General features: G+C 40.5%; 1 protein-coding gene across 14 annotated transcripts in view; it reads right to left on the bottom strand.

Moving 5' to 3' along the window:
* Window positions 1-18123, bottom strand: part of LOC131234441 (peroxisomal ATPase PEX6) — an 81367-nt gene extending 63244 nt beyond the window's left edge. For 3 of the 14 annotated variants that reach the window (XR_009165711.1, XR_009165712.1, XM_058231324.1), the window contains exons 1-3: window positions 17422-18122; window positions 843-1481; window positions 137-380 (exon numbers count right to left, since the gene is read on the bottom strand). Coding sequence is in view for 11 of the 14 variants with exons in the window: in XM_058231324.1 (XP_058087307.1) it covers window positions 137-380; window positions 843-1481; window positions 17422-17685 (1147 nt within the window). In the remaining 3 variants the exon portion in view is untranslated. Of the gene's footprint in view, window positions 1-136; window positions 381-842; window positions 1482-17387 lie in introns of all 14 variants that reach the window. The other 11 variants (XM_058231319.1, XM_058231320.1, XM_058231321.1 and 8 more) reach the window with 8 other exon arrangements.
* Window positions 18124-18868: the final 745 nt, after the last annotated feature.

Here is an 18868-nt window from a genome sequence, read left to right as displayed (position 1 = left end):
CAACATGCTTTATCAAATAAGAAGAAATCAGCTTCCATTGAGAATACACTTTACAAGCTTTAAGCAAAAGTCAGTAAGCACGTCGAAAATAGAAATCCATGTATTTTTGAAGCTGGAAAAAAGGGCAGAAATTCACCTGCAAGACCATGCAAGAGAACGGCGACCCTGAATTTTGAAGAAAGCACTGACGGGCATAAAGGTGGTGTAAGAACAGATGCCAAACTCTTAACTACATCCCCTTGCAAAGGCATACGTACTTTGGAATCACCAATCAGTGAATCAGGGGGAAGAGCAGAAGCCACACTCCCTCCAAGTACAAGTGCTGTTTGTTTGCAATTGACACGAAGAAAAGGTTCAATTAACGGCTCCATTGCTATGACCTAAAAACAAAAATTACCACCAACCAGAACTGTCATTGCAATCATAGAAGTAATATGTGATGATCTACTGAAAGAAACAGCATCTTCTGTTTTGTTGGACGAAGTAATGGTACAAATGGGATCACTTCTTGGTAAGCTATTCTGTTGATGTGGTTTGTCTGATCATGGACTAGTATCTCCCTCATTGGATGATTCAAGCCATCTGATTAGAATAGCCAATTATAAACATTTGCATTCAGCAGGAGCTCAACCAGAAAGATACGATCATCCAATGGGGGAGATTTTCAGATATCCCCCATCCATTATGGAGCACCCCATAGGAACATTTAGAATCACCAAAATGTAGGCTGTACGTGTATAATCCATCGGGCCTAGCCAATGATATGTATGGTTCTGCTTTAATTTTTCTTTATAGCTCCAACATCTCTGATGAGAAAAGAGAAAAACAGCATATGCAATAACCTTGAAATGGATAGTAATGCCTGTGATATTTTTATGGGTCTTCTTGCTGCACGGAATGCACATCTCTGAATTGCAATTCCAATTTATTTGAATGCAGAAAATATCACCTCTTGCAAGATACCTATCAACTTTGAAGTAATCATGCAAAGCTGAATCAATCATCTCTTGACGATCTTCGGCTTCAATCAGTGAACTTCCCCTAAGTGATTCTAGAGTACCACATTCTGGTATTTTCACGAATGAAACCCTCAAATGTGAGGCAAACCTAGGCGAAAGAGACCGAGGAAGAAGTTCCACATGGACGGCAGAACCCTTGATCCCATTTTCATCTGACTCACTCTCTTTGCCTTCAAACAACAACTTCAAAGACTCTTGGCCCCCATGGACAAGAAGTTTCCAGCACGATACATGCAATCCAAGGTTAAATGCTAAAACAGGAGATAGATATGCAACTTCTCGATCTAAGGTCAGATGATCTGTTCGAGGGAAAGCATAAGAAGGAAGAATGGCCATCACGCGCTGAGATTGAGAAGGTAACTTTGTCTCATTAGTGCATCCTCGAAGAGTTGTGTCAGGAGGATCTAAAACAATGACTGTACCAATCCTCCCTAAATTTGTCTCAACATTCTTGACCAGCACCTATAAGAAAAGTGAATGAGTTTCAGAAAATTTACATCAACCAGCAAAATCCTAGAAAAAGAAACCGATCATAATATATTAGTTTTTACCAATAAAAAAATCCAACCAAAACCTCAAAACTGCAGTGAATGATACAAGAATCTTATAGTTTTTGCTACAGAAAAGGACCCAAAGTTAGAAAGAAGAACAATTACGAACGGAGGACTAGAGGAAAGAAGTTCTAAATAAAGTCAGTGCCCCCTAATGGGAAAAGACTGGACTGTGGAGGTGAGCTCCACTGTACAGCACCAATCCATAGGGAATTGCACATTGTTCAGCATGTCCTCATGCATCATTTCTCTGAAGAATAATGCACACAACATTTGAATGTAGGCTACATTTTAGAAACATTAAAGGAATACACTGAATTAGATCATAAATCATAAGATTTATGATTTTCGTAAAATTAATTAAAAATAAAGAAAATCTTAGAATTCAGGTGCATTAAAGTAAAACACCTTAAAACATTCTACATCCAAATTTAGCGAATTTACAATTCAGACGTGTAGATGCAATTGCACCCCATTCCACACATGTACAAGAAGAGGCCTAGACAAGGCTTTACCTGACCACACGTGGCAGTCTCTCCTAGGAGAACTTATTCTAATGTTAGCATACATAACATATAGAATCCTCATTTTCATACTTATGTTACTTTTAAGTAGCGGTCTTTTTCGTTATTTGCTCCTAAATGCTTAGAAAGAAATTTGGCACGACTTTCCTTTATGTTGAGATAGATCAGATTGTCTCCTAGGATTGGAATCGGATTAAAATGGAAAGACGTATATGCATGCTTATAATTATAAATATGGCTTCTTTGCCATATGTAGGTCTCATCTATGCATGATTTATGAATGCACGAAATCCTTAGTTTCTTGTGCAGAAGCAATGAAGGGGGGAATAATTTTTTTATTGTGCTTGCTAGCTTTAGGCTAGTAGACAGTTGAACAACAGTTCGTAGTCTTTACAGTTCTAGGACAGCGGAAGAAAACAGAGAGATGTGCACCAACAATTTCTAGAACAGTTGAGCCAAATGGATGACCAGATGGCAAAGATGGAAGGTAAACAGCACAAAACAAAGCTGGGTGACACCACCCTAGAAAAGGATAGCAGGAAAAACTCTAGAAAGCCACGTGCCAATCCCAAAGTGTATATGGAGTCATGGGAATTATTTGCATAGGCAACACAGGTTTCAAACGCTGGGTAAAGATGGCCTGAACCATGGGCGTGAGCAGTGTTCGAAATATCGGTTTCGCGTTACGTATCACACCCTTGGGAAACAGATACATATCAGTTATCGCATGGGATATATCAGTTGTATCGCGTAATGTATCGCTATTGTTAGAAACATGGGGAAACATTGGGAAATTGGTCGAATTTTTCAATGAAACTTCAGTTATTGTTAAGAAAGACATCAATATACAATTATAAATCAAAACATTACAAAAAACAAGTGCACATAATAGGTTTTCTTTGTATAGGGTCCTAATCTATGCGCTGTCTAACTAAATTGATGCAAGAATATTCAAAGTCTATTCATATAAATTATAAATGTAAGAAGACGTGTGGAAACACAAGCAATACATTCATAAGCAAAAGAAGAATCACTAGATAAGGTTACATACATGTTTGATTTTTTATTTGGACACAGATTGCAACTGATTTGCGAGAAATTGGGAATTTTTAATTTTTTTTCAATTTTTCACAACTCGGCCCATCTCCTCCAAATCTCGAAATTGAAGCTCCCAATCCATGATTTTTCATGTTTTATAACAATTTGACATTGATTTAACATGATTTACAAGGGAAAAAAAAGGATTGAAAATCGAAAATGCTTACCAAATCGAACATGTGGGATATATCCCACTACTTGTGCGTTTTGCATCACACAAGTGGGATACAAGATATATCGTGGGATATATCAACCGATATCGTCGATACTTAAAACACTAGGTATGAGCACGAGACCTAGAGGTGGGCATGGACGACTCAATCCGGCAAACTCGACTCGTCCGACTCGGTTCCGATCCGACTCGACCCGAACCAAATGGATGAGTCGGTCCGAACGGAGTAGGCTTCTCCCAATCCGAACTCAAACCAAGTCGAGTTCGAGTTACCCAGTAGCTCGACGTGACTCAACTCGATCCGAAACCGACTCGACTCGGCTTCGGATATATATATATATATATATATATATACACACACACACACACACACACACACACACACACACACACACACACACACACAAACCCTAACCCGATCTTAAACTCTCTCTTCCTCCCTCATCCTCCTCCTCTTCCGATCATGGCAACCACCCTCCTCTTTCTTTCTTTTTTACTTTTTAGGAAAACCCCATCTCTGCAGATTCAGAAACAGAGGCTCCACAAGCACACCCTAAAGGTATGCACACCCTCCCTTCCTCATCCTCCTCTTCCAAGCCCAACAAACACCCTACTCTTTCTTTCTTTTTTTCTTTTTAGGAAAAACTCATCTCTGCAAATTCAGAAACAGAGGCTCCACAGGCACACCCTTCAAGTTTGCACAACCTCCTCTCTCTCTCTCTCTCTCTCTCTCTCTCTCTCTCTCTCTCTCTCTCCAAATCGGATTCGAATCGGTGCCAACTCGAACTGACTTGATACTTTTTACATGCTGGACTCGATACCGAGTCGAGTCGAGTTCGGGTCAGGCCTATTTCAAAACCGGATCGAGTTGGGTCAGCGCTAACTCGGTCCGACTTGACTCGATGCCCAGCTCTAACGAGACCTACACAGGTTATTAACAGCCCTAATACCTTAGGCAAGTTTATGAGCACCCAAAACCCCTCATGTCATGCCCCGCACTTCAAATACAGAGTGGACACCTTTAGACCCAAGTTATGATCCATGACTCGTACACTAAGTGTACATAAATTCATCCATTAGACGATTGTTAAGAGGCACACTTATATGTATTCTAGAATGTCATCACATCAACATTCACACACTTAACCGTCCTACTCCATCTACCAATACTTCATTCAAAACATTCACATTCGTAAGATAAATTCCCAAAAACAATCTAAGTCCACCCATTTAGGACTTTATTCCACTAAACAATCAATCATTGTCTAACAAGGTTATAACTATAAACATGATTCAAATCAAACAGTTAACATGAAAGAAAACTAAAGTTTCTAATATAAATCTCAAAAAAAAAAAAAAAAAACAAATAAATAAATAATATCTTTCATCCATCTAATGCAGCGAGCTCGTCCTCCGCCAAGTAAAACCATTAATCCTAAGTTTCATCCGCCAACCCAGCCTCATATTCCTACACATGATTGAGTCATCCTGCATCATCCATCTTTGTACGGTTGCTTAATCCATGACGTTAGTTGGCTAGGCTAGTGAGTAAACCCAACATGGTTCGTACATAGCACAATATAAGATTGTACAAACAAAAGGGTATGCAGTATGAGCATGAATGCAGAGATGTCATGATATGCATGTCAAGTGGAATGATCATCCGCTTGCTTAAGTTCGATATCCGTCAACCCGTAATCATCCCCGTCAGACATCCACCTTGGTAGGCATGAGTAGCTTGTACCCTACAGACATCCACCTAGGTAGGCATGGGTAATACATTCATCTACTCAATGAGTAGGCTTCCACTTACGTGGCTTCTGGCAACGAATCTACCAGGTGCAACCATCAAGGAAGATCCCCCAGGATTCCAAGGCACAAGGTGCATGCAGTCATCTAGAGCTGGACTCTAGGAATCAGCGCAGGAACACTATGGATGCATGTGATGCATGCTCTATGTCCATGCGTTGACATACACAGTCACATATACATCTCCCAATACGAGAGGAAACAATAAATTTATGGTTGTAATGACATACATGTTCACATATTCAAATGGAAATCATATATCAAGAATTGAATTAGCATGATAGCACCGTAATACGATAATCATATCATTCATGCCAATTATAGCAATCATCACAGTCATATCAAACATAACATCCACATCATCTATTTTAACCATACAAGTATGAGACACGTTAGGATTCACTCACCTATTCGAGGTAGGGTCGAATACTTCAATCAATCGAACGCTTTGTATAATTATGCTTCAAAGCCATATTAAGATGATTTAGCATCCTCAAATTCAATCATAACATTCTAACAAGTGGGCTCCACCCTTGACCCAAGCACGATGACCAAACATAAATTCTAAACTTGGAATTTGGAAAACAACAGGAACCGTCAATCGATGCAATCAATCAATCAAGCCTGCTTGAGAACCCTCAATCGATCTCTCGATCGATCGACCATGGATCGATGAAATTTTCAAATTAACTTTTTAAGTTTGGACACTTTTGACCACCTTCGATCAATCAAATCTTGCTCGTCGATCGATCGAGCATGGTGAGATTAAATCAATTTGCTCACTGGACTAATTTGGTCGTCCTCAATCGAACGAGTTCAATCGATCGAAATCGCTTGAGGATACCCTCGATCGATCGAACCTCGAGTTCGATTAGTCGAACAAAGTTACGAATTTTAAATTTTGGTCGTTCGACAAAATCGACCTCCTTCTATCGATTGAACATTGACTTCAATCGATCGACCGAAATCGAATATGTTCAGTTATGCGATCCAGATTTTCAAAAAAATTTATGGTTTTTCTTCTTCTTCCTTAGTTTTGATTAATTCCATTGATTACATAATTGGGTCTAACCCATCCAAAGGTTTTTCTCATAATCGAATTCAGGAAAACCAAAAGATCACTTAAATCCGAATATCTGGCATCTATAATTGATAGTTGAAATCTGTTTTCGACAAAAGCTCTTATAGGTTATACAATTTCATAGATCGCTATGGAAATTCCTCAATCGAATCACTCTAAAATTCGAAGTCCCAACATAATATGACTTTAGGATCCTTATATTTGAATCTCCTAGAATGACACGACCGGTTTTCTCAAAGTCAATCTTCTTAATACACAGAAATTGCGCAGAAACCGTTTTCCTTATTCAAAAGCTCCATAAGTCAAAACGATGGACGTAGGGTTAAGCCATTGGTTAGATCTAGGGATTTTAGACAAAAAATAAGAACGGGAAGGTGAAATCTTACCTGGGGGATTCTCTCCTTTCGCAGGGCTTCCTTCTCTCTCCCAACAGCTCTTAAGTTCAGGGTTTTCTGCAGGAATTTCCTGTAGATCTCCCCACTAAATAGAGTGAGAACCCTGATTTTAGAAGATTCCACTAGGTTTTGGTGGATTTTGACAAAAAATATAATTCATGCGGTGTGGGGAATCGATCCGCTAACATATCCTTCCATCAAGAGTGTTTTTACTAACTGGGCTAAGTGCTTGGTTTTTATTAATAACAAAAAATCAAATATTAATTTGTTTTAGTCGAGATCTCAAATGGGTCACGAAAATCAGGGTTATTACACCTCATCATGATTATCCTAATTATGCTGAGGAAACTCAAACTCCTCAAGTTGATGACCCAACCTATCTAATGAATATAGAAATTAAAGATTATATAGGAAATTTGAGCCCCAATGCCTTCCATGACTGGTTAAGGTCATTAGAGAATCACTTCAAGTGGTAACAGTTGTCACGGCCTGCCAAGTTACATTTTTGCTGCTTCAAAATTAAGGGGGTTGGCACTGAATTGGTGTCATGAGATTGTTAGAGATCTCTGACACAGTTCTACCTATCTCAACTTGGATTAAATGGAGGCCAAGTTGAAAAGGAGCTTTTTACCTTTAAATTATAAAGCTAGTGCACTTCAATAACTTATTCTTAGGCAGATGAGCCTGGCCATTAAGAAGCACATTCAGAAGTCCTTTGATCTAAATATTTCCCAACAGATATACCTGAAGCAGAAAGAGCCTAAGCAACCTAAACAAGTTGGGAAATAAACTCAAGGGTGAGGTAGGCTAGCGGTGAATGGAATGCATCTGATTGAGAAGTGTCGACTCTAGAGGGACCAACAGCAACAACATGAGTAGCGTTGTCCTTTGAACCTTCAGCTATATCATGTTCCTTAACAATCCAAGTATGGCAATTGACAACTAAATAACCCAACTTCTGACTGAAATTACAAAATTTTAGGTGTCTATACAGAGTGGATATATGACTGATCCTACCACAATGGAAGCACTTAATTTGACTCATATAGTTCCTTTCCCTTTTAAAGGGGTTGCAGCCATAGCAGGCAGCATCACCAACTGACATAGGTGAAGGAACGGGGATGTAAAGCTGTCCCTTCAGCAAGTAATTCTGAATATGCATCCATAGATATCCTAGGATCTTTCCTATTTAGAATTGCACTCCTCACCAGCTCAAAGTCACTGTGAAGCTTAATGAAAAGCTCCATCAATGTCCGCGCATTGGGAATTTTCCAGACCGCTGACAACTTAGCAATGCTAATATCGTGCTGCTCAATCTTAGTCGACTCACTCCATAGACTGCTAATTTTAGAATAAAAATAAGCCCTGCTTTAACTTGTGAAGGTCCTATTTTGATGGGGACATCATGCACACGCCTCCTCTACACACGTATTCGAGGAGGCAGCGGGCCCCACTTTCGATTTGGATAAACGACAACATCTTTGGAGGGCCTCATAATTAGGGGGTTGCGTTATGGAGCATTGGAGTGTACCCGATCATCACATAAATTCTTTCATCGGATCTCATGATCGTGGCCTACTACTTTAGATGATCTAGGATTTTAAGCTTTAACTATTTTTGTTATTAGAAACTTCATGAACGGCTTTAATTGCTTAGATTAGTTATTTTATTTACTTTAGCTTTGGTATTAGTGTGCGCACATAGCGCAAGGGTAATTGTCTTTTTTAGGTTTAGGGTTTTCTTATAAATATAGCAATCCCATGTAAGTATTGCAATGATATTTGATGAATAAAAATTCTTGCGTTTCTTCCTCTCTCTCTTTAGGTTGAAGAATCGAATTGGGTGCGAAGCCCTCCCTTCCTCAAAGGGCTAACTACCGTAGTGCAAAGCCACATCCACTCCAAATCATCTCCATCTTCTTATGCACCATATACATCACCCTCTACAACCCTTCCACCTTCATATTCACCCACTTTCGTATCTAAGTTTTCTCCTACAGCAGTGCACAAACATATTTTCAGATTCTGGCCCATCTGAGGGGCTAAAACTTCGGCGAAGTATTACGTACACGCCTTACAATGGATCGACGCGAAACTTGGTATGGAGGCAGCCCATCCCTAGCCAATCCCAACCTAGAAGTCGGAAACCTTAAAGAGTCTCAAATCCCTAACCTTAAAGAGTCTCAAATCCCAATTTTCAAACCGTGGATTTTCCCCCAAATTGAAACTTAGTTAATCTCTTGAGTTGGGAACAATCCTTTGCAAGAATGGATGATTCTTACACTCCTTTGGGCTTGTTTGGCTTATAATTTTATTTGATCCAACCCTAAAGTTGTGTAGGCTTGGACCCCCATAGATTCCCATTTTTTAACGTTTAATAGCATGTAAAATGTGGAATTTTGTGACTGTTTAAAATTGGTATAATCACAAGCTTGATTTCTTGCATTCCATATTTAATTTCATGTCCTGCATCAAATTTGGTATTAGAGACCAAGGTTGTCATAGGGGAATACAATGCATGATTAAGGGTTGGTTCATATTTATTTATTTTTTATGCACCGCACCCATTCAATTAGGGCTGTTTAGAGGTCCATAATTCATGATATAGGCTGCTGAATTTTCTGTTGTCCATTTATTTTAACAGCCATATTGCTGGATTTTTGTAGAGTTGCGTAATTTCGTCCATATATCATCTTATAGGTTCATCTAAGGTCATTAGGGTGCATATAGTGGAGTCTAGGCGCATATAGTTGCATCTTAGGACCCCTTGAGTTGTGTAGTGCATGCCCACACGTACTGGACGCGGCTTTGGTCTGCACCCCATCATGAACACCGAGCAACTTACCAAGTCTCTTAAGAGAATAACCCAAAAGTTGAACACCATGGATGCAAGCATCTTTACAACAGGTTAATAATCATTTGGACCAATTAGATGCACGCGTCCATCAAGTTGAAACCTCCACCGGAGTAAACACCACCATTGGTGAAGATACCCAATCTCAGACTGATGGTCAAACTGAGGTGGTCAATAGGAGCCTAGGAAACTTGCTCAAAGTGTTTAGTGGGGGAGCACACCAGGACGTGGGACACTGCACTACCTATCGCCGAGTTTGCATTTAATAGTTTTGTCAATAGATCCACAGGTTTAAGTCCTTTTGAAGTCGTTACTGGTTAGAAACCTAGAAGGCCTATTGATCTTGTCCCTATGTTCCTATCTAATAGGCCATCAGAGTCTGCAGATTCCTTTGCACATCATATTCATTCATTACATCAAAAAATCAAGCGAAAGATCAATACTAATAATGAACAATACAAATTTTCTGCAAACCAACATAAACGATTCAAGGGATTCAATGAAGGGGACTCTGTGATGGTCCGCATCAGGCCAGAGCGGTATCCTCAGGGAACCGTTCGGAAATTAAACGTGCGTACTGCTGGACCATTCAAAATTATAAAATGAAATGGTCCCAACGCGTATGTTATAGATCTTTCACCTTCCATGGGAATTAGTTCCACATTCAATATGGAGGATCTAGTTTAATTTCAGGGGACCACTGACACATTGTCCAGCCTTTCACCTAAGCATCCCAGTTCCCCAGATCTTTCCCTTGACCCATGGCCTCTTCCCAACCTATCTTCCCAGCCTCTACCTCCTATACCTACCCTTCCCACATAATATTCTAGACCATCAGATTGTATTGACGCTAGCCGGCGGTTTTCAAAAGTTCCTTGTCAAGTGGAAGTCACACCCAACTTCAGACGATATGTGGCTCACTGAGGAGGAGCTTCAAAGACTTGATCCAGACATCTTGGAGCAATTCAGGAGCTTTGTTTCGCCAGTGGTGAAACCTTCGTAGCTGGGGAAAGTTGATAGGGACATCATGCACACGCCCCCTCTACACACGTATTCGAGGAGGCGAGCCCCACTTTCGATTTGGATCGATGATGACATCTTTGAAGGGCCTCATAATTAGGGGGCTCCGTTATGGAACATTGGAGTGGACCCGATCATCACATAGATTCTTCCATCGGATCTCATGATCATGGCCCACTACTTTAGATGATCTAGGATTTTGAGTTTTAACTATTTTTGTTATTAGAAACTTCATGAACGACTTTAATTGCCTATATTAGTTATTTTATTTGCTTTAGCTTTGATATTAGTGCGCGCACATGGCGCAAGGGTAATTGTCTTTTTTGGGTTTAGAGTTTTCTTATAAATATAGCAATCCCATGTAGGTATTGCAATGATATTTGATGAATAAAAATTCCTACATCTCTCTCTCTCTCTCTCTCTCTCTCTCTCTCTCTCTTTGGGTTGAAGAATCGAATTGGGTGCGAAGCCCTCCCTTCCTCGAAGGGCTAACTACCATGGTGTGAAGCTACATCCGCTCAAAATCATCTTCATCTTCTTATGCACCATATCCATCACCCTCCACAACCCTTCCACCTTCAGATACACCCACTTTCGTATCCAAGTTTTCTCCTACAGCAGTGCACAAACAAATTTTCAGATTCTGGCCCATCTGAGGGGCTGAAACTTCGACGGAATACTATGCACATGCCTTACGATGGATCGACGCGAAACTTAGCATGGAGGCAGCCCATCCCTGGCTGATCTCAGCCTAGAAGTCGATTTCCGACTTTGTGGGCCCCACACACGTGCGGACGACCTGTCACGCACGTGTGTCCAGGCCCATCTACCGCCCAGCATGCATGGGTCATCCCGAGTTCTTTTTTTCCTCTATTTCCTTCTCTTTTGGCTATATATATATATATATATAAAAACCCTTAATCCAAATCTCTAACCTTAAAGAGTCTCAAATCCCAATTATCCCCAATTTTCAAACTCTAGATTTTCCCCCAAATTGAAACTTCGTGAATCTCTTAAGTTGGAAACAATCCTTTGCAAGAATGGATGATTCTTACACTCCTTTGGGCTTATTTGGCTTATAATTTTATTTGATCCAGCCCTAAAATTGTGTAGGTTTGGACCCCATAGATTCCCCTTTTTGAATGTTTGATAGTATGTAGGATGTGGAATTTTGTGACTGTTTGAAATTGGTATAATCACAAGCTTGATTTCTTGCATTCCATATTTAATTTCATGTCCTGCATCATATTTGACCTGTTACTTATGAGCTTGGCTTGTCTGGCTACAGAAGTCATACAGATATTCCCACATTTCTTGAGCCACTTGGAGAAGTATGGACCCTTTATCTAGCATTAACCGAGCTAAGAATCCATGTTCATACCTTGACATCTGTAACTCTCCACTTTGCGTATTCCATTTTATCAGTCGATTTAGATGAATTCCCATCCATATGTCCCCATAGATCCAGTCCTTCAATAAAGGTCTAAACAAAATTTGTCGAAGTATAATTTGTACGATTCAATGCAAAATCAATTTTCAGATCCGAGTACAAATCTACGTCAACACCTGGCACAATGCAAATTAAGATTGTAGAAATCCACGTGGGTCATTCTCATGTATAGGCCTATTCTATTAGACGCATGTGTAGTTGTGTTGTTGGGTTGGCATGTTCATGGAACTCAGTTCTCATTGTAATTATCCTTTTAATAAAAGCAATACGGGAGAAGCAAAACCCGAAGTTTGTTTCCTCCCATTCTCTCTCTAACTCATGTATCCACCTTCTCCCCTCTCTTCTATCATTCTCCTCTTCTTCCTCTCCTACTTCTTGCTTCTCTTCTATGCACCACACGCTGATCCTAATGTCCATTGGGACCTTTTACATGATATCAGAGCGTTGATACTTCATGCAATCAAGTTTGCTTAGATGTGAAGATGTGATCGTTTGAAGCCTCCATCATCTTGTCATTTTGATTGGCTGATTAGATCTACTCGTTTCTTTCGCCCTTTCAGAACCAATTGGGTTCTAAGGCATCCAATGTGGTGAGATGTGGTGCTTATCTTTTTTTCCTTCTTTTTTTTTTGGTTGGTTGGCTGGATCAATTGGATCCAAAGACCAATCATGCAGATGAGCAATACCTTTGGAAGAGCACTATTGTAGACTCGGCCTCGTTTGGCTCCACCTAGAACTGTACACAAGTCAAGTTAGCTCGGTCAGCTTGCTCGATTCAACTCGGAAAAGATCGACTCGCCTCGACTCAAATTTGGATTCAAACCGAGTCAAGCTGGTTTTTGGAGCTCGAAAAAATTCCGAGGGGAGTTCGAGCTTAAGCTAGGTGACTCGGTTATTTTGATATGGATGCTACTCACCGAGTGTTTGATGAAATGACTCAACAAAGTGTTGGTGAGGAAGGAATGGATACACCGGGTGTTTGATTTTGATGTTGCTCACTGGGTGTTTGATTTTGATGTTGCTCTCCGGGTGTTTGATAAAATACCAGTAAAAATGTTGTTACTGTTTTGCATTCTTTGAGAAATTGAAGATGCATTCTACGTGTTTGAGAAAATGCCGCACAGGCTCGAACTCGGCTTGAACTGGCCCAAGCTGTTGACCGAAACGAGCCGAGCTAGCCAGACAGGCTTAAGGACTGAGCTGAGCCGAGTTCGAGCTAGGGTTAGCTATTGGCCGAGCCGAACCGAGCTATGCGAAGCTCGACTCAGTTCGACTCGTGTACAGCTCTAGCTCCACCTCTCTCACCAATTTAGGTAACGCCCTTGTTGTGTCCTCTGGTTCATCACTTTGGGTGATTGACTCAGGGGCCACCAATCACATGATGGGTAATATATCTCTACTTTCTTCTCTAGATTTTTTTGTTCGAGTTTTGATCTTTGTTATAGCTAACAGGTCTTAGTCGTTGTACCAGTTGGACATCAAGAATGCTTTCCTCCATGGTGAGTTATCCAAATAAGTTTACATGCTGTAACTTCCATGGTTTGTTGCTCAGGGAGAGAGAGGGAGAGTATGCAAACTTTGAAAAGCTATCTATGGATTGAAGCATTCTCCATGAGCCTGGTTTGAAAATTTCAGCAATGTGTTAGTCACCTTTGGTTTTCATATTTGTTACATCGATTATTGTCTTTGATTACTGTCTTTCTCAAACAGGCTCCAAAGAAAATGGTGGCTCTAATCGTCTATGTAGACAATATATGGGCAACGATAAAGGTGGCATCACATAATTCAAGAATCACATGCATAAGAGGTTCAAAGGGCCTTGGAGCCTTGAGATACTTCCTAGGTATCAAAGTGGCTCGATCTACTTCGGGGATTGCTTTATCTCAACGAAAATACATGCAAGGTCTTCTAAAAGAAATAGGGTTGCTATGGTGCAATGCAAGCCAACACCGCAATGGACCCAAATAGAAAATTATCTGATGATAAAGGCAAGCTATTTAAAGACCATGGGAAGTACCGAAGGTTAGTGGGTAGACTCATAAACCTTACTATCGCACGACCAAACAACTCTTTTACAATGAAAATGGCATACTAGTTTATGCACCAACCAAAGACTCAACATTGGAAGGCCATAGCTCACATCCTATGGTACTTGAAAGGAGCCCCAGGGCAAGGACTCGTTTATCAATCTAACAGGCATCTCTGAGTGGAGTCCTATGCTAACACAGACTGGGTGGGCTCTATGACAGATAAGAGATCCACCTTAGGGTTCTAGACGTCTCTCTCCCAACTATTTCCTTTAGTGTAGTACACATGAATTACAAGTTAGCCTGATTTTTTAGCTCTGGACATAACGTGAGATTACAAAATTTAATGGTCGATGTGGATCTCACATACACATCACGGTGGGCCTGTTAAAAACCAAGTATAGGTGTCCCATAAAATTCTTTTTTTAATATATGAGCAGAAATCTATATTTTTAAAACAGTTGTGAAGGGGACGCCACCCTTGATTTTTTATGGGGCCCATTGTGATGTGTATTTAAAATCCACTCTAACCATTAGATGTGTAATCCCACGTTAGGCCTAGGTTGAAACAATCAAGCTAACCTGTGATTCATGTGAGCACACCAAAGGAAACATTTGGGAGAGAGATGTCCACCCTTGACTTTTACAAGGCCCACCGTGATGATTATATGAAAATCATTCTTACCATTAGATTTAGATGCCACATCAATATTTAGGCATGGGGCCCAAAAATTAGGCCGATGCGTGATTCATATGGGCCACACCAAGGGAAACAATTCGAAGGGCAAGCATTGCCTTGTACACTATTTCCAATCATGTGGTCCACCTAAATCACAGATAGGGATTTTTTTCGGGCCCTTTGTCTAACATGGGGTGAGGCACCTAGCGGTCAATGCGGATTTCACATAAACATTATGGTGGGCCCATCCAAGCCGCCCATCACTCTCCCTCCATGATGTAAGGGCTTCCAATTAGCATCAGGAATCAATTTATCTTAGCAGAAGTATTGTTAGACTTATTAAAAGAAAACTATTGGGGGGCAAACCACGTGACACTCTAATGGATCCAAACAAGAAACTTTCGGATCAAGGTGAACCATTTGAAAGACCTAGGGAAATACGGAAGGTTGATTGGAAGACTGGTTTATTTAACTATTACTCGACCAGATATCTCATTCATAGTTGGTGCAGTGAGTAGATTTATACATCAACCAAAGGTTCAGCACTAGGAAGTCGTCGTCCGCATCCTTCAGTATCTGAAGAATACTCCTAAGCAAGGTCTTCTCTACAGATCTCATGAGCACCTCAAAGTCAAATCCTACGCAAATGCTAATCAGGCAGATTCCGTCATAAACAGGAAGTCTACATCTTGGATATTGTACCTTTATAGAGGGAACTTGGTCACCTGGAAAAGCACGAAACAAATAGTTGTCACCAAATTAAACACTGAAGCGGAAAACAGTGCCATGGGTCATGCAGTATGTGATATGTTGTAAATACAATCACTTTTGCTGGAACTTCTAACTCTTCAATGGAGAACCAATGATTCCATACTGCGATAATCCAGCAACATCACACATAGCCAACAATCTGGTTTTCCATTAACGGACGAAGCACATAGAGGTGGACTGCAACTCATCAAAGAGAAGATAGCAGCCAAGTTCTCACCCAATATGTTCCATCCAAAGCTCAGTTAGCCGACGTATTCACCAAGCCTCTGCCACGTACACAAAGATTGTTTATTACTAATAAGATAGGCATGTTTGATGTATATGCTACAGCTTCAGGGGGAGTGTTGAAACATAAATCCGTACTTGATTGAATAGGTTGTCCACATAGTTGAACAAGTTAGTGAGAACAATTGAATAAGTAGGACCTTTAGACCGAACCCACGTTAAAAGGCCTAGGGCTGAATGCATGTATTATACATGCACATACATTAAAGGTCCTTTTCTCAGATTTCAAACGCATCAACCCATAAGAAAAATTGTTTCAAGCTGGGAGGGAGTTAATGCAATCATACTCCATAGTCCATACAGGACACGCCAATTCCACGTGTGTACAATAGAGGCCTAGATTGGGCATTTAGGCCCACCTGACCACACGTGCTAGGATTTCCTAAGACTCAAATTATCTTCTAATATTGACATGCATATAACATATAGAATCCCTCTTCTCGTACATAAGCTAATTTCAAGGACTTGCTAGGAGTCTTTTCCTTATTTTCTTATTCATATTTACATTGATATTTTTCAAGTCTTTCCCTTACCTGCTTCTTTATGTTTAGAAAGATCAGACTGTCTTCTCAGAGTAGTATTGGACTTAAATATAGAAATATGTATATGCATGATTATAAATATGGCTTCTTGGTCATAATATATAAGAGATGGTTTATGAATGATTTCTAATTAAACGAAATTTTGAGTTTCTTTTTATGAGGTAGTAATGAAGGGAGGGAGCATTTCTTTATGATGATTACTAGCCTCAGGCTGGTAGATTGTTGAACAAACGGTTCAAAGTCCATTCATATATATCCCCAATTTCTTATGTGTGGATTTTCTCTTAGTTTTCTGGAGATTTCAAGTTTTGAATCTGCTATGAATCAGTTCAAATTTTTGCACTAGTTTCTGTTTTGAATCCTGTTTGTTACTTCCCATTGAGCAACAAATTGCATAAAACATCCAGACCATCAAACATTGCAAACAAGTATTCTAAGTGGTATGTTACCTGTTGCTCCATTTCATCACCTTCCAGTCCATCCAATAAAGCTACCTTTACAAGCATCAACAATTGCAAAACACTACATTTTACTTTTGAATTCACCTACTGGTCTTTCAATAAACAAGAGTCACTTTGAATCACACATCATTTTGATAAGATTAAAATCAAGTCATAAGATCTGAATGATATCTACTTGTGGGATACACAATTGGTAGCCATCAAATGGGGAAATGTTCGTTGATCAAATGGCTAGGATCGTTGATGAGTTTGATTTTTGGGTGTGCCACATCGGCAGTGGGACACATTTGGTGAGAGTCAATTGCTTAAATGCATGCCAATAAATGCCAACACATTAAAAAAATCAAGAAAAAGAAAAAATTGAGCCAGTGAGTTTGGCACAATTATTCAATGGTTTCTTCAAACTACCAAGAAGCTACAGTTGTGTCGTGGCAGTACGACTGAGTTTGGATGCACAACTGAGTTTACCTGAGGCTATGTTCACATAATGAGAGAAGTAGGCCTCAAATTGCAGGACGCCCCGTTCAAGCCATTATAGGATATTCAATTGCCAGAAGCATTTAATTGCAATATGGTTATTTCCACCAACTAATTATTGCAATCCAATTGAATGGCACAACCAAACGGAGTCTTAACAAAATCAAACTCACAAAGATAATGAAGACAACCAGTAAGCAATTCTACCAGTGAGCCAGAAGCTACGGACAATCTTTTCAAAACCAATGCGGAGACACCGATGAAAGCTGAATTGTCCAATGAGGCCTCCTTCAGACCAATGCCGGAGATTGAATCCCCCGAGCGACGGAGAATCCCAGCCGTTAATCGTAGTGAAGACGACGGGTTGCTATGATCGGATGGAGGACTCCTTTCTGTTGGTGATGGATTGAGCACGGAATGGAGGAGGGTTTTTGTAGAGGAGAGGATGAGAGGCTTCCTTCTTTCCACCATTTGATCATCCGAGGAAGATACGGCGTCGACGACGGACGGAAAATGAAAATGAGATATGGGGGCCGTTTGGATGCCTGTAACTTGTGTAAAATGTAAGAAAGTAACAGGTGACTTTCTTACAGTTAGTGTTTGGCGGAGAAATGTTACAGGTAACAAAGTCTCAACCTGTAACTTTCTATCAGGTAAGATAGCAAGAAATGTAACAGAGGAATTAGGTGTTTTTCAAGTCACAGGTTACTTTGTTACAGGCAACGGCTATCCATTTCGAATTTGGGAGAGGGTGGTGGAAACGCAGCTGCATTGAAAGTGCACCTACCTGCTCTGACCCAACGTCTCCTTCTCCCTCTCTCAGCGTCTCCTTCTCCCTCTCTCAGCGTCTCCTTCCCCCCCTCTCTCTCTCTCTCACTCAGCGTCTCCTTCCGGCTCTCTGCTCTTGCAATGGAAGCCCTAACCCTTACTGTTCTTCTTTTTTATTTTTAACTCTCCTCCATTTTTTTCTTTTGTGTAAGTGCGGAACGGACGCGGATTAGATACTGACAGGTTGAGTAGCGAGTCGGCTACCGAAGTGACGTCACCAAGTTCTGTGGGCCCCACTATGATGTATGTGTTATATCCACACCGTCCATCCATTCTTAGATATCATTTTAGGGGATGAACCAAAGAATGAGGCAAATAAAAATCTGTACTGGACCCCACCAAAGAAAACAGTGGAGAGAGTGATTCCCACCATTAAAACTATCCTAAGGTCCATCATAATGTTTATTTGAAATCCAACCTATTCAAAAGTTTAAAAAGACATGAAATAAGGGAAAATACAGATACCAGCTTCATCTAAAACTTTAGTGGTCTTTAGAAATTTTCAATGGTGGGCATCATTGTCCCACTGTTTTCTGTGCTGTGGTCCACTGGAGCTTTAGATTTAACTCGTTCTTTGGCTATCACCCTAACATGATCTCTCCAAATGGATGGAAGGAGTGGATACAAAACATACATCATAGTGGGGCCCACAAAACTTGCTGATGTCACTTCAGTAGCCAGTCTCGCTGCTCAACCTGCAGTAGCTAATCCGCGCGTGTGGAACGGGGCTGTTTGGCAGTGGCGGTTTCGGACGCCTAACTCTGGGCCCCATAGTGATGTACTTTCCTTGCATCCACACCCTCCATCCATATTGAAAGCTCAATTT

The sequence above is a fragment of the Magnolia sinica genome, chromosome 19, assembly GCF_029962835.1.
Source record: "Magnolia sinica isolate HGM2019 chromosome 19, MsV1, whole genome shotgun sequence".
Lineage (NCBI taxonomy): Eukaryota > Viridiplantae > Streptophyta > Magnoliopsida > Magnoliales > Magnoliaceae > Magnolia > Magnolia sinica.
Note: the sequence above shows the minus strand (reverse complement) of the source record. Positions and strands in the feature narration are given on the sequence as shown.